The 17,139-nt window shown below is 44.7% G+C and overlaps 1 protein-coding gene across 5 annotated transcripts in view; it reads right to left on the reverse strand.

The window, feature by feature from the left end:
- DICER1 (dicer 1, ribonuclease III) overlaps positions 1-17,139 on the reverse strand; it is a 71,612-nt gene that overhangs the window by 27,966 nt on the left and 26,507 nt on the right. For all 5 annotated transcript variants that reach the window (XR_008417313.1, XM_019462185.2, XM_019462186.2 and 2 more), the window contains exons 5-12: positions 16,630-16,792; positions 15,316-15,446; positions 14,201-14,335; positions 13,595-13,755; positions 11,199-11,367; positions 9,287-9,759; positions 1,895-2,027; positions 413-655 (exon numbers count right to left, since the gene is read on the reverse strand). Coding sequence is in view for 4 of the 5 variants with exons in the window: in XM_019462185.2 (XP_019317730.2) it covers positions 413-655; positions 1,895-2,027; positions 9,287-9,759; positions 11,199-11,367; positions 13,595-13,755; positions 14,201-14,335; positions 15,316-15,446; positions 16,630-16,792 (1,608 nt within the window). In the remaining variant the exon portion in view is untranslated. The remainder of the gene's footprint in view (positions 1-412; positions 656-1,894; positions 2,028-9,286; positions 9,760-11,198; positions 11,368-13,594; positions 13,756-14,200; positions 14,336-15,315; positions 15,447-16,629; positions 16,793-17,139) is intronic.

Below are 17,139 nucleotides of genomic sequence, written 5' to 3' on the forward strand. Positions count from 1 at the left end.
CCCCAGCTCCAACCGTGGAGACACTCACCGCACGTGCACAAGGTTTGCACGGTACCGTATCTACACACACACGCGCACACACACACACGCACACGCACAGGGGCTGTGTCATCACCCTGTGACGGCTCCACAACTCAGCCCCTCAACTGGGACTGCAGCGCCCACACCAACAGGACACACTTTCCAGGCATTTTTCCCCCACAATCCACAGGACCATTTTCACCGTGGGCTTTCAAACAGTTCGTAAAATACTGCTGGCTCTGTGGTTACTTGACTTTTCTTACAACGTACACACTGCACACCCTTGCTGAGACTACGCTCTGTAGGTAAAACTGCTTTTACCCATTTCTTTGCACATAAAAAAAAAAAAAAACAAAAACTTAAAGACACCCTACTGACTCTCGGAACTTACCTTTTCAATAGCTTTGTATGTTTTAAGGTCTTCTTCAAAACTTTTTATTTTGTCTGTATCTGCTAACATTATGTAATTAGAGATCGGTGCCCTTGCTCGTCCCTTAGATTGAACATAGGATCGATACTCTGTGGGTAAATCAAAACGAACCACCAAGTTGCATTTTGGTATGTCAACACCCTCTTCCACAATGCTTGTCGCAATAAGCAGGTTGGTCTCATGTGCTCGAAATTTCCTAAGTACCTGAAAAAAGTCCACCAAGAGAAGCAATTCTAAGAAATTTCCAAAGGAACGGTGCAGTACCAGTAAGTGAAAACTGCCGTTTCTGACACGTGTGCAGAGAGACTCTGGTTTATTTTCAGCTGAGCACGACTCGAAAAATCAAAGTGCCCTTCTGCTGTACACAAGTATGCACGAGCCACAGAAAGCCTTCCGGGCGGAGAGGCTGGCTTCTTCAATGGCCAACACAGAATGCAGCCAACAGTGACCAAACGAATCCGCTTCTGGAGTCCTGCTGATACTCTGACCTCACATAGGGTATCTTCCGGCCGTGACACTGTGCCAACAGCCTCCCAAAGATGGCAAGACTCTTTCACTAGAATCCCTAAAACACTTGTAATTCAAAATGACAAGTAAGGCATTACTTACTTTCTGGCATCTCGGGACATTTTCGATTTAAGGAATCAGAACTACTCATTAAAAAAGGTAAGTGAACAATTTTTTATGTTAGATTTAAAATAACACCATTTCCCAATCTAGGAGAAGTTAAATTATAAAGGAAGCTGCCTTTTAAACAGATCTAGCATACCGGCTGTTAGACTCTCCAAACTTGGAATATTATCAAATAGCTACGGCATAGAAAACGAACGCCAACGTGAATTAGTCTACCTTGAAGTCAAATAACAAACTTCAAATAAAAACTTTTTGTTTGCCAGCCAGAGCACTATATTAGGTTTCCCATCTTTACAATGCTGTCTCCTATATTAAAATCTTAGAATGTATGAAAAACTTTAAGCCCAAATCTTTAAAACATAGCGTTATTTTTGAAGTATTCAAGGCAGAACTTTAAACGGAAAACAAAACACTTTATAGGAGAACAAATTCATTTTGTAGCTCAGTCATACGCAGTCAACAGGAGTTACGGTTACACATGCTTTGTTTTTCTAGGAAATGCCATCAGTCCAATAAAGGAAAATGAAATGGTTGATGGTAATTAAGACCAAATTGATTTCCTAGACGGCTATTCTAATTCTGAACATATGAATCACCAAACAGCTACCTCATAGGAGACGGCTAGTCCATCTATGAGCAAGTATTCTATGCGACCGAAAATGCCGCCAAGCAACTATGAAGAAAGGGAGCTCCTATGAGCAGAGTTCGTGTGTGTGTGTGTGTGTGTACACATATATACATATGTATGCATATATGTCTACATACATATTCTGAAAATTGTTACTGTACAATTATTTCAACTTAAGTTACCTCTTCCTGTTTTCTGAATTCTGCTTCCATCTGTTTGTTACGAGGCTGATTCTTTCCAATGCCATGTCCAGTTATAAAATTGCTGCTGATGTAAGCCAGCTCTGGATCTTGTTTGCCAGCTTCCTTTATCAATCTAAGAAAATTACATACATTTGGAAGTTAAGCATTGCTGAGGGAGAAAAAAAAAACGTAAACTTTTTTGTTTGTGAGGTCTCCCTTCAAATGGAAATTACGTGTATTTTTTGCCAACATACCTAACAAAACGGGTCTTGGTGGTTTTTGTTTTTTGTTTTGTTTTGTTACATTTTGTTTTCAACTAGCTTAAACACTGCCACTCTTCACCGCGTCGATCTGTGGACCAAACACTTGTAACGCCAAATACAGGGCTGATTTCGCCTGCCGAACAAAATGGCCACAGTACGTCCAACTTTCTAATTTGGCAGTGAGGACTTATTAGGAATGTAGCCCAGTAGGGGACAGAGCTAGGCAGGGAGAAACATGGAATCCTCAAACATCTTGGCCTCAGGCCAGGACCTATCATGAAAAAGCCGCACACACTTCTCCGAAAGCTCAATGTTCTTCTCCACACACACACACACACACACACACACACACACACACACGCACACAACTTGCGGCTGCAGTCAAGCCCCTGTCTCTATGGCCAAACTTATGCAGAATGCGTACCAACACCCTGAGGCCAAGAGGGGATTGGGAGGCGGAGGCGAGGGAAACCTCATTCTCCGGCTACACGGCTACACGTACTAAGAGAGCTCCTGCTGTGTGCCAAACAGCATGGTTATTTTAATCTCACCACAACGCCCTGTATCACTGGAAGCAGAGCTCCAGGGCAACGGATGCCTGTCTGCTGAGGCGCGCCTCCAGGCCCAACACTTTCCTGCCCCCAGGCCGCTGACACCCCCCACCGCCCACCCCAGTTCTGCACAACAGAACGCGCCAGACTTCGGCACGGCAGTCGGTGCCAGAGCCCCCATCCCATCCTGTCACGGAAGACAGGCTCCCCAACTCGTCCCTCCTCCTGCCTGTTGCTCTGTATTAATCCAGAACGCCAGTAACCTAAAGCGGGCCTTCTGGTTGAGAGATGGAAGAAAGCTACAGGAGGGGGGTCACGTTACTCGGGGACAGAGGTTAACAGTTAGTGTTGCCATTACAGCTATTTTGGAAATATCCACATTCGAAAACTCAGCACGCGGGATAAATGGTTCCACACCTGACGTAAGTGATTCCAGATGGTTCTTCTGAAGTCATACGCATAGTATAAATTCCTAATAGAAAATTGCATTTTTAAGTCAAACCATTCTTTTTTTTTTTTTTAAATACATGAAACAGACTAATATCAAAGAGCTGGAAGAAACCTTGAGTGGCCATCTAGAATATCTCCCTGCCTCCAGATCAGCCAAACACATGCATGTCTAGGTTAGTTTACACGTCTGTTCTACATTCAAATCAGAAACCTCCTTAATATGTTCCAAGCTTTGTTTAGTTATTGTAATAAGCTTACGATGTCAGTAACAGAAAGAAGCGTTACAGGCCAAGAAATCGCATGCCTGAAATACAAAATTTATTATCTTAGAAATAGGTACTTCCAAAGGATTGTGTATGCAAATAAGCATCAAGAGGTTAAAAAGTGCACTTCATGTCAGGCAGTAGGCAAAATAATTAATTCAGTCAGGCAAAGGATGTGTTTTACTTTGCCAACATGATCACGTTAGCAGATTTCAACGAGCTGAGAAGCAGAAGGCACTAAGAGTAAACGTATTTCTCCTACTGAAACTCACATCAATACTGCAGAGGACAGAAGAGACAATATGCACGTGAACAAACCCAATCTCTTGTAAGCAGTAATTAAACGCTATATACTTATGATGATGGTGTTTAGAGAGGAAACTTTATCAGATAAATGAGGGGATGCCTAATCACACTCCTCAGACAAAGCTATAGGCTTCCAGAGAAACGAGGATGGTCAGGGAGCTCACAAGTGAGTTACGCAAACTGCTGAGAGCCTTCGCCGTACCATGAACAGAGGCCACGAAGTCTTACTTGTTTCTTTTGAGTTTCACACTGAGTTTCTGTCAGCTGTCGCACAAGCAAGCGGTTCATTAAGCCCTGCTGCTCTCTAGTGCACACAGCTTCTCAAACTATCTGCAGCTAAGAACCAGTTATTTATTTTTTTCTAGTATCAAATCCATCAGAGAGCGGTATTTTTTGTCAACTTCCATGAAAATTTACTAAGAAAATGAAACAAATATTCAAGAGCCAATGGTCTTATATGCAGCAGACATCACTGTCAAAACTGAGAGTTTTTAGATGTTTGCTCTAAATCTCTGTACCTAGCTCACTCAGTTGGCACCAGCCCACATAATGCATTGTGTTACACGCATCGCCTCCCAGTTACATCAGAAACAGCATGGGCAGGGGCACCTGGGTGGCTCAGTGGGCTGGGTGGCTGACTCTGGATTTTGGCTCGGGTCCTGATCTCAGTCTGTGAGATGGAGCCCCGCGTCAGGCTCTGTGCTGACAGTGCAGGGCTTGCTTGGGATATTGTCTCTCACTCTCTCTCTCAAGATAAAATAATAGACGTTAAAAAAAAACCAAACAAACAAAAAACGAAGCAGCATGGTCAGAAATAGGAAATATGTGCACTAGGTTCAGAAAACTAGTAGAACTGTGATTTCACTAAGCTTGCAAATTTGTGCAGACAACCGTATGGGGAAAAAAATTCAAAGAAACAAACACATCGTTTGAAATGTCTGCCAAGTACTAAAATATGTGAACAATAGCTTTTAATAGTCTCCTTACGCCTTACATTTTTTTAACATGAACAAATCAAATGTAATTCCTCTGCGATTCCACCAAAAGAACCATCACCGATGGTTCTAGTATACAGACACTACGCGCCCTCAAACGTGTGCGCAGAGCACGTAAGAAAACGGCGCCTACTGTATCAGGTGATAAAACAGACATTTTTACATACGTTAAGAGACAGAGAAGTAATTTCTATCCTACAAATGAAGATGCTGAGGCTTTAAAGAGTTAAATAACTTTCGGGTTGCTCGGGTGGCTCAGTCAGTTGAGCGTCCAACCCTTGATTTCAGCTCAGGTCATGGCCTCGCAGTTCGTGGGTCCGAGCCCCATGTTAGGCTTCGCACTATCAGTGTGGAATCTGCTTGGGATTCTCTCCCACTCTCTCTCTGCCCCTCTCCCCACGCATGTTTTCTCTCTCTCTCTCTCTCTCTCAAAATAATAAACACTTTTTGTAAAAGTTAAATAGCTTCCACAAAATACACATCTAAAAAAGTGAGTAGAAATAAAAGGAACTGGGGCTCATTGACGAAATGGCTGATCAACAACAGAAAGGATGAGGGCACGTTGAAGGGACACAGGAGCTGACCTCAAGGAGCCCCAACGGCTCAGAGCAGAACAACGAGAGCAACAAGGTAAATGACCAAACGTCAGGTTAAAGCCTGAAGTGCGAAACACACAAACGTGAGGGGCGCCCGGGCGGCTCAGTCCGTTGAGCGTCCGACTTGGGCTTGGGTCACGATTGCGCGGTTCGTGGGTTCGAGCCCCGTGTTGGGCTGTGCTGACGGCTTGGAGCCTGGAGTCTGCTTCGGATTCCGCTTCTCCCTCTCTCTCTGTCCCTCCCCTGCTCGTGCACTATCTCTCAAAAATGGATAAATGTTAAAAGAAAATATTTTTTATTTAAAAAAATTTTTTTAATGTTTATTTATTTTTGAGACAGAGAGGGACAGAGCATGAATGGGGGAGGGTCAGAGAGAGAGGGAGACACAGAATCTGAAGCAGGCTCCAGGCTCTGAGCCATCAGCAAAGAGCCTGACATGGGGCTCGAACTCACGGACCGTGAGATCATGACCCGAGCCGAAGTCGGACGCTTAACCGACTGAGCCACCCAGGCGCCCCTAAAAGAAAATATTTAAAAAAATAAACAAGTCCACAGTGAGAAAAGAACCTAGGTCAATGAATATAAATAATAAATAGGATCAAAGAGAGAAAAAGTTTTCCTCACAGAAGAATTCCAATAATAAATGAATTGGCTTAGTGATCTGCTTCCACAGAATAAAGTAAGGAGAAAAAGAACACCTTCCAGGAGAAACCTGGCAAACACTACCATAACCACGTGACAAGGTTTCATGTCACTGGTGATGTCTCACGTCGATGACCATGAGTCCCCCTGATGCGATGTGATGAGAAGGGCACTTCATCTCTACAGTATTCTTCCATATCCTAAATCCCTATTTTAATCCTGAGAAAAACATCAGACAAATTCAAATTGAAAGCTAGTCTACAAACTACCTGGCCAGTACTCCTCAAGACTATCAAGGTCATCAGAAGCACGGAAAAAAAGAAAATACAAGAGACCAGTGGAGATCAGGGACACACAACTAGATGCAACATGCTACCTGGGATTAAGACGATGACACTAATGGGAAAACTGGTAAATGAAACTGAAGTCTGAAGTTTGGTTAACAGTAACGCACCAATGTTAGTTTCCTGGTTGGGCCAAATGTACACGATAATGTCAGATGTTAACAATGGATGGGGGAAGCCAACTAAAGGGGACAAGGGAGTTCTGTAATCTCTACAACTTTTCTGTAAACATTTAAGTTACTAGGGAGACAGAGGGAGAGGGGTAGAGAGAGGATGTAAACCCAGGCGTGTCAGATTCGATTGTCATACAAGACTAATAAATGACACAGTGAAAAGGGCCATATCTGCCTTATTTTGGGAGGATCACAAACGGAGTCTTCACTTCCTCATCTATGATACAGTTAATACATGCACCTTCCTTTCTCATGGAGTGTTGGAAAATTTAAAAATAGATCTAAAAGCGGGTCTCCTGGGTGGCTCAGTCGGTTGAGCGTCCAACCGGCTCAGGTCATGATCTTGCGGTCTGTGAGTTCGAGCCCCACGTCGGGCCCTGTGCTGACAGCTCAGAGCCCGGAGCCTGCTTCGGATTCTGCGTCTCCCTCTCTCTCTGCCCCTCCCCCACTCACACTGTATCTCTCTCTCTCAAAAATAAACGTTAGAAGAAAAAATTTTTAAATATATATCTAAAAGGTAAGTTAGAAACCAAGGTATCTGGGTGGCTCAGTCAGGTAAGCGTCCGACTCTTGGTTTCGGCTCAGGTCACGATCTCGCAGTTCATGGGTTCAAGCTCTGCACTGGGTTCTGTGCTGACAATGCAGAGCCTGCCTGGGATTCTCTCTCTCCCTCTCTTTCTGCCCCTCCCTTGCTCTCACTCCCTGTCTCAAAAAATAAACTAAAAAAACAAAACAAAATTAAAGGTAAGTTATAAACCATAAAGCCCATGCATAAGGCAAAAGGAAAAGTGTAATCCTAAGACTATACACGTGGCTACATTACACACAGAAGTAGCTATGATTCATTTTTTTCAATTAGGAGAGGACAAAACTGCCCATGTATCACAATAGCTTAGACTCCCATGAAACTATTCACTGAGGAAGGGTTTTCCTCCCATTAAACTGATGGAAGGAAAGAATGTGGATTTCAGGAAGTTTTTCTAAGCTTATTAAAAAGCTTACTGGAACAAGACCTCTATTGTATATTTCATTAGCTGCCCATAAAGTTGACTCTCAAACCGCTCTTGATTCATCATCCAACACTAAATTCCAGGCACTTTTCATGAAAGCTGATCACAATTAATCTGATCCTCAAAGCCAATAGGAAATAACTGATTGGTTTTTGATACACGGTTTCAGGCTAGTATTCCTGCAGTGAAAACTGGCACAGCTCTACATTGAAGAATTCACGTAGAGAAGAGGGAGAAGAAGAAAATGTACCCCATTTCTTCCAAGTCCCCTAAAGTGTATTTAATTCTTAAACCATCCTGTCTGGGGGCAGGGCTATAATGAAGCTTGGAGCTGACCCTTGAAATGCCTCTCCCCCATTCTAAGAAATAATCCTGACGGTCATGCGCTCCCTGGTCTGTGTCCCGGATGGTCTGCCCACTATAAAGCGCTGGTTTTTAGTGTTCTGTGATGCCCAAGGGCATCATGATTGTAGAAGGATCTGGAAACTAGGAGGGAGGATATCAGGATTCTAGAACTGTCTCTGCCACTGCCTAGCAATTTCACTCGGAGCCAATCACTTTTCCTCCTGAGGCCCTTTCTTTTTTATAAAAATAAGTAGGCTGGATTAGATAGTCAATGAGTCCCTTTCCAACCTTAAACTTCGGATTCCAATGTAATTCACTACCTAACATTATTTTACTTTGTATTCATCATAAGGATCAGGCCCAATGACTATGAAAATTACCAGACTAAAAACCGCCAGATGACTACCCCAGAGTCCAATTTCTCATTACTCAAGTAAGTTTTCAAAGCCCCAAAACAGTGAGAAGCAGTTTGGGGTGGGGGGGGGGCGGAAATCCCAAATTACCACAGGAACCAAAGCCGAATTTCTCCTCAGAGATCACTACTTCTGGAACTGGCTCTTAGAGATCAGCTCTGGCCAGTTAATGGATCTCAGAGAGAAACAGATCGTCGTCTGATTGTCTGAAGCACAAAATAAGGCCCCTTTCTGGCCCTTTGATACCACAGCATCTGTACACAAACCAGGAAGAACCACACGTTACCAGACCGTCTGACACAGATCTGGAGTACCGCTCCCTGGCTGGGCCGACGTCCAGGAAGAATCAACTTCTGGCAAAGAGGAGGGGGGAGACGGGCATCCACGGCCTAGTCTGGATGCAGGGTCATCCTTTGCCAATATTCTCAGAATGCTTCCCCAACATTTTTATTTTCTTCTGAGTCTATGAACCAAGCCAAAGTGCAAACCCAGTTCTCAACTTTTTCCACCGCGGATCTGCAACCCTGAATCGACATTTGTCAGGAGGAAAAAGCTAACAGCAGCAGCAGCAACAAAATAACCACGATGATTCCCCGGCAAAATTTATCCTCCAACTACGTGAAGGGGAAAGCCTGGTGTGAAATGCTCAACACAAAGCCTGACACACAGTCACGGGTGAACTATCTGAACTGCATCTGACAACTAAACGGGAGACAAAAAGTGTTTCACTGTAACGTCACGGAAGTTTTCCATACTCGCTCTCTGTGTCAAACGGGTCACGACCGATGGACATCCTTCAAGAAAAAAAAAATCTCCGGTCATGTCAGACCCAGCCTTTCGGGAACACGACAGTCACACGCAAGTCCCCCACCCCCGTCGATGCCGGTACAGCATCGCACACGACCCATGACGGTATCGAGTGAAGGCCACCGACCTGGGCCTTCCGCCAGTCTCAGAGCGATTAGAGAGCATCCCTTCAGCAAGCCAAAAGCTGCCTCGCTCCACTACGGGAAGAGCCGCTAATCTCGGACGTTTATTTACCTGTTTAAGACAACTGCTGTGTATCTTCTTTCCACAAAAATGATCCCGCATAAGATGTTGGTGAACGGAGACGGGAAATTGGTCTCCGGCTTCTCTTTTTCTTCGATCTCTTCGTCCTCGTCATCATCCTCAGAATCACTCCAGGACACGTAATTATCCTGATTCCTGTTATTATACCACTCGACGCTCTCGAACTGCTGCCGCTCATACGGTTTGTACTTGCGCAAGATTTCGAGCAGTTTTATTACTTTAGGAGTTACAAATTTCAGGTCAAGTGAGGCAGGAGAGAAGTGCTCTTCACATAGTGCATGGATTTTCCTTAGGAAGGTGTCTGTAAACAATAGAAATTTCCTGTGCAGCTCCTCTTGCTCGTGTTTGATGTACTTCTGCAGTTCCCGGACCATCATCCCGGCGACCTTATCTGCACACCAGGGGCCCAGGACCACCAATACGGCACGACAGTCTGACAGTATCTACAGGACAACAGAAAGAGCCAAATGCTGAACGGTAACATCACGCAGCGTTTTCACGCACGGTTCAAGTGGGACCTTCAAAATACATTCACCCCACTCATCCAGACACTGAGGCCAGGGCCCCAAGGTTGAGGGGGGCGGCCGGTGGGCTTTTCAATCTCTACTTTTTCATGTATGTGTATGCCCAGAACCATCCTTTTGTCTTCCCCAGAAAAGGTAATCATTAACAGAATATAAAAGATGCACCCGTATAAGGTTAATAAAATTTAATTTCAGGTCTGTTGTTACACAAGTAAAACGGAATCACTGACTTCCAGGTAGATATGCAAGGTGAATTATGTAGCAGAGCAATTTTCTTTGAGGCGTCAGACAAGAGCAAGAGAATTTTCCTTGCACTTTATGCCCAGAGAGCCACATCTTCTGCTCTTAGCTCAGAGTGGAATATAAATCCCTAACGAGGCTGTAACTGAGGGACTGCCGGGTCTGCGGGCCAGTAAAAGGCAAACTGGGTTGAATGCAGACTTAATGAGAAATCAAGGGCTGAGAAGAGTCTAAGCACGGCTGCTCCAGAAAAAAATCATCAGGAGAGAAATCTGGACTCCGACGTAACAGCGTTATTTCACAAAAGGTTTGTGGGGCGCCTGGGTGGCTCAGGTGGTTGAGCAACCGACTTCGGCTCAGGTCATGATCTCGCAGTCTGTGAGTTCGAGCCCCGCATCGGGCTCTGTGCTGACAGCACGGAGCCGGGAGCCTGCTTCGGATTCTGTGTCTCCCCGTTTCTCTGGCCCTCCCCTGCTCATGTTCTGCGTGTCTCTCTCTCTCTCTCTCAATAATAAACAAACGTTAAACAAAAAAATTAAAAAAAAAAATGGTTTGCAAAGTCCTAGGATGATGGTTCTCAAACTTCAATGCATCGGGATACCTGGAGAACTTGTCACGTCTCAGCCAGCTGAACCCCTCCCCTGAGCTTCAGCTTCAGCAGGTAAAGGATGGGTCCCTAATCTGTTTTAACAAGTCCTAGGGGGACGCTGACACTGCCGATCTGGAGTCCACACTCTGAGAACCACTGATCAAAAAGGATCTCCTCCCAAAGCTGTACCACTCAGGAGCGATGGGCTCAGACCCAGTTACACACGGCTAACAGCAGAAGAATTCGTTCAGCCCGAGGGTTTGACTAACTCATCTGACCCAACAACGGACCCCAACCCACCTCCTTGTTTTCCTTTTTCCAACCTATTTCCTGAAACCAAGGAGGTCGACGTTTAATAATGTCAGGTGACCATGAACTCAACCCGGTATGATCTGTTCCATGAAAAAAGTCCAGGAATAAGAAGACGAGTCCTTGAACTAAAACATACCAACAGCCTCATGAGAAGCACACTGTCGTTTCGACAGGAAAACTCAACTCGTACTTTCTCTACTTACTTGTACACGCTTACCTGCTTAGAAATTGAAGTCGAATCTCTCTCTTTCGAACGCACAGGTATGTTACAGTCGTTGATAAAGTTCAGTGCCTCCTCCAGCTCCAGCAGCAGCCTGCCGTAGAGGCCACTTCGGTCCGTGAACGGCCCACAGTCCACCACAATCTCACACGGTTGAGAAGTGTATCTGTAACGAAACAACAGGTGTCACTGCCACAGTGAACTCACTCCCGCACTACGATCCCCGAATATGTGTCTACACCCTGGGATCACAGGCAGGCTCGCAGTGGTCTTCCTCCCAGGGCGCTCACTTTCAGATGTGCTACGCTTGCTCAGGAGGGCTCTAGGAGTGACTGTCTAGAGCCCACGTTCAAAGAATTCTGTGAGTCTTATCATGACCTTATTACCCCAGGGTTTGTAGGTTTAGACTTTCAGCTTTTGCCTCTTTGGGCATCGAGATACTCAAACAACTCAATAATGATTACTTCTCAGACACAGAAATAGGGACGGGGGCGGATCATAGAGGGAAAATGCTATCATTGAATCTATCCACCTCCACACTACTCGAAACTCTTAGCATCTGCAAATTCAACTTTATTTTAATGTGTTTTTACCATATCCTTGTAAGGAAAACTCACCTAACTTTGAACCGATTATGGTATCATCCTTGGATCTCTTATGCCTTTATGAACTAGGACAACGAGAACAGCACATAATATTCGAAAATACTAACAATGACTGGGGCGCCTGGGTGGCTCAGTCGCTTAAGCGTCCGACTTCGGCCCAGGTCATGATCTCGTGGCTTGTGGGTTCTAGCTCTCCATCAGGCTCTGTGCTGACAGCTCGGAGCCTGGAGCCTGCTTCAGATTCTGGCTCCCTTTCCCTCTGCCCTGCCCCCCCCCCCCCCCCCCCCGCCCATGCTCGCACTCGCTGTCTCTCTCTCTCTAAAATAAACATTGAAAAAAATTTTTAAATGAAAGCACTAACAATCATTAAGGAAATGAAATACACTAAAGACATGTGTAAATACTACAGTTTTCATTATTCTCCATCAGACTTTATACTTAACCAGAGAGTCACGCTTAGAGAACTGGGAAGTACCAGATTCAATAGACCACTTATCAGTTTTACTTAAGTGCCCTAATACCTCTACTTCTGCAAACTTCAAGTACTGCAGGCTTCCCAATCTAATTCGGAACAAAAGTACAGCCTTTCACTGCCACATCAGCTCATTCTGGCTCGAGGAAGTCAAAAACACCACGTCCGAAAGGTGGCGAGATTTGTATTTCATGCGTGTATTTCATGTTTTTTGAATCCTTACATCCCATGGATCCGAAACATTACCTTTTCTTCTCGTTCTACAAAGAGATCTTTCCCCAAGTTCCTATTAAATGGCAGGTACACTGCAAGACGTTTTCCACGTTATCAACGTGACTGATCATCAAGGAATCCCCCGAAACCCCTGTCAACATCATTTTACCGGTTCCAAGACAATAAAGGACTCGCCTGAAGTCATACAACTCCCAGTCAGTGGAAGCCAGGATTTCAAAACCTGTCTGATTTAACTCCCTGAGAAATCGGCTTCTCTAGTCATTATAACTGTTCCAAGAACTATCGCCTATAAGGATGCTTTAATGTGAATTGAATCAACTTATTTATAAACCTAATTGATATAAGCTCCCATCCACCAACTCAAATCAAAAAGTGTGTATGTGTGCACGTTTTACTGAAACTCAAAGCAGCTATCTTTTCAAAGACACAAACCCAGAAAGCATAAACAACATTATTCTCACACAGTCACACCCATTTGCAAAACACTGGGGTTTTTCCAATCAGTTTAAAATGTGGCGTAGGGGCGCCCGGGTGGCTCAGTCGGTTAAGCGTCCGACGTCAGCTCAGGTCATGAACCCGCAGTTCGTGAGTTTGAGCCCCACGTCGGGCTCTGTGCTGACGGCGCAGAGCCTGCTTCAGATTCTGTCTCCCACTCTCTCTCTGCCCCTCCCCTGCTCGTGCTCTGTCTCTCTTTCCCTCTCAAACATAAACATTAAAAAAAAAATTTTTTTTTAAACATAGCACAAAACACTGAATTCTATCCATAAAGTCGTATTCTTGCAAAGTATCACGCAGACACTTAGGTTGGAACGACCGCGCACACACGTGGGCAGAAACAAGCTTCCTGTCCTGGCTCCCGGTCCTCGTCCACATCAGCAAACAGGAGGGGCCCACGCTCATGGCATCTTCTGAGAGACGAAGCCCCTCCATCTGCTGTTCTCTGTGGAGACAAGGGGAGGTCCCTGCCCTAAGGATTCTCAGACTCGCTCGTTCCCTGCCTCAGGCACCCGTCCACTTGTACAGGCGCTGCCCGGGAGGCCCCAGGAAAGGGACGGAAGGGGAAACTCCAGCCGAACGCCTACCTGTCTAAGACCACCAGGTCAGTTGCGGTCTCAGCGTTACTCTTGAGGATTTTCTCCAGCTTCTGAATCTTTTCTTCCAATTCCTCGGGATCGCATTTCCCATTTAAAATGGAAGCAGTCAGTCCCAAGATACGAGGACACGATGGACAGTTTTCACAGAGCTGACACGATAAGAGATGCTGACAGTGAGGCATTCGTTCTGCGAGGCCAGGACGACAGAGACACTGCCAGACCGACACAAATCAGGAAGATGGGCAGACACTAAAAGTATCACTTATGGAATGACTGGAGCCTGTTTCAAAGATCCCTGTATCCAAGAGGCGTATGTCAATGTGCTACAACAGATGATATAATGGATGTATCGCGCATTACGTACTTCATTTACTTATGCTTAAAAGTTTATCCCAGGACTAGATTTACTATAGGTTACGCATGACAGTTCATTATTATAGATCTCAGTGAAAATTAATTTCACATTCATTCGTTCGTACAGGGAACGAAGCTCCCAAAACTGGTAACGGATATTACTGCTTTTGATATATAAAAACACCGCTTATTCTCAGGAATTTGACTTGCATTAAGACTGATAAACACCTAAAAACTTACCTTCATAATTTCTCGGTAGGGGTGGTCTAGGATCGCAAGATGACACTCATCAAACACCAAAAGGTTAATGTCCGACAGCGATAAGTAACCATTTTTCAAAACATTCAAGGCGACATAGCAGGTCATAACAAGAACCTAAAAGAAAGCCGACATCAGTGTACGAACGTGCGTTCACCTGCCTACCTGCCTGGATACACTTCTGTTAAATCAGATTACGGAGCCAGCGTTCTGTAGGAGAGAAGTGAGGAACTCATTAGTCAAAATCAAAACAGACGTTCTAAATGTATGCAAGCTAATACTTTGGAACCAAGAAGCAGAGATGGGCAAATACGGAAACAGATGAGGGGAAAAAAATACTTGATAACTGCGACCATGCTTTTATGGTAAGTCTCCTAAAACTACGTCAGGTTTTCAGGTTCCTATTAGCCCCATTTTGACTGATGAGACCTATTACTTTAATCAAACGACAACACAATTCACCCTGTGTTTTCCTCTTTTTTCCCGTTGAACTGACAAGGTTTTCTGGAAGAAGACACCGACCAAATGTTCTTTTCAGGGCACTATCTCTGTGCGGACATCTCACTGTTTCATTGATGAGGACTCAACCCCGTGTGTGAGACACGCTAGTCCGTGTGCAGGGCTCCAGCTGAGCTACGGGGCATCTCCTAACCGCTTCAGACACACCAACACCAAAAAGACCCTCTACGCACGCTGGCTCCACACAAACGTGTAGGTCAGAGGAAGTCTCTGGCCAAAGACCCAAAGGTCTCAACCGAGAAGCGTCTCCAGTCTCAAGACACTTAACTCAAGCGTAAATTTTCTGAAAAGCAGGGTATCCGCAAGCGGGAAGTACGTCATCAGAATTTGTGTTTTTCCAGCCAGTAAATCACACTGCAAAGCTGGTTCTCTTCTGTGCAGTAAGAGCAACATTATACGTTCCTATTCATTTGGTTTCAGACCGTGAGAAAGAGTACGGAAGGGCTAGTTCCTAGGCTGACAAGGTACAGGAACGAGTTTTCAAACTAAACAAAGACAACCAAGACTAAAGGTCATCTTACAGACGAAGTCGAGGACTCGTAGGGATTTACAAAGGGAAATTCCTTTCCAAGTCTTACCTGGTGCTTAGTAAACTCTTGGTTCCACTTCTCTTTTGTCCAAGCTGCATTTACTTCCAGGCTTGAGTATTCCCCAACCTTGAGGTCTGAATGAGTTCTGACAGCTGACACTTGTGGAGCAACCTGGTTTGCTGATTACAGATACAAATACTCCTTGTAAATGGGACAAATCTTACGTAGCTGGCTCTCTGGACTACTAATGATTAAGACAGCTAAGGAAATCCTTATTATCATATATCATTACCTAACCCCCAATTTTTTAGATAGCCAATTGAAAACCGTATTTCCAAGGTGAGCCTCCAAAATGCTCTTACTAGACTTAAGACCTGGTCCTCTGTCATTCACTTCAGAGAACCCTATGCCACCCTCCTTCTTCACAGCCGATTTTCCCAACCTAAGAACAGAACTTCTAGGCTGGAATGGGAACTACTCCAGATCCACCCCCCACTCCTGTTTTCTTCAGTAAAATCAGATCGTTTTGCCAAGAAATAAGACGGTCTCATAGATATTTAAAGTACAGGAGAACATCACATGTTGAGACCATCTGAAAACAAAAAAGGAGACCAGTGCCCCAGCAGCTCAGGTTCACATTTTATACTTTTTGTTTGAATATGTAAAGCCAAACACAAATCCAGGATCACAGACTCTGACTGAATATCTAACTTTTAAGAAGCACCTACCTCCCCTTCTGTAATTGGCATAGTAAAATCACAAATCACAATGCTACCAGTCTCATAAATCAAGCACTTTTTGAGGGACTTTGCAAAGCTAAAACAAATATAACCAGAAAGAACTGTGACGACACAGATTAGCTTATGTTCCGAAAGGCAGCCCATGCAAAAACCGTAGCATCAGAATTAAATACGTTTAAGGAAAAAGCTGAAGTTTAACATCTGTGAAATAAAACGGCTGACGCTTAAAAGAGAAGTACTATAAAGTTAAGAGATAAGACTAACTGCTATTTCTGCTCTCAGAATCTCAACAAGTATATTATTCTTCAAACCCTCTATACGTTCCATCATCTAACTTAATAGCCACAGAGAAAAGGTGCTTACGGGACACCCCTGGGTGGCTCAGTCGGTAAAGCGTCCGACTCTTGGTTTGGTCTTAGGTCATGATCTCACAGTTTGTGAGATTAAGCCCCATGTCGGGCTCTGTGCTCACAGCTCAGGGCCGGCTTGGGATTCCCTCCCTCTCTGCCCCTCCCCCATTCTCTCTCTCTCAAAATAAATAAACTTTTTTTAAAAATGTGCTCAACCGTAAAATCTCATCCAATGTCCTCCACACAGTATGATAAAACAGTTTCTGCATTACCAGAGTTGACCAAGAACACCGTCCTTTTTCCGTTTCTGTGGAAGTCTCCCCTGATCTGATAGGACAGCTCTTTAGTGAGTAGTACGGCAATAAACGTCTTCCCTGAGCCAGTGTTTAAACAGACTATGGTGTTATGATCCAGAGCTGCTTCGAGCAGTTCCACCTAGAAATACAGTGGGGAAGAAGATGCCACACTTCTTATCTGGGTACAACACTGGGAAAACTGGGTTCTGTCTTCATTCAGGAAACTTCACTACTTCCTGAGATCTTCCTCTGCTAAGTCTGCCAAAACACAGACTCTCTGCATCTTTCCAGAAGGAGATCACAGGCGCGAAAATGCCTGTGACGTATGGCCAGCTGTGTTGTAGAAACACGCGTGGGGTAACGTTTACAACCTGTTTGAGAATTATTTTTGCAGGGGGGACAGAAAACTCCCCAAGAATAACACGAAGAACCGAGTTTACAGTAACCGTGGTCCTGCCCGTTGGTGGTGGTTCGAACCCGTCTCCA

This window comes from Panthera pardus, unplaced genomic scaffold (assembly GCF_024362965.1).
Source record: "Panthera pardus isolate Hobbes unplaced genomic scaffold, ASM2436296v1 HiC_scaffold_24, whole genome shotgun sequence".
NCBI classification, from domain to species: domain Eukaryota; kingdom Metazoa; phylum Chordata; class Mammalia; order Carnivora; family Felidae; genus Panthera; species Panthera pardus.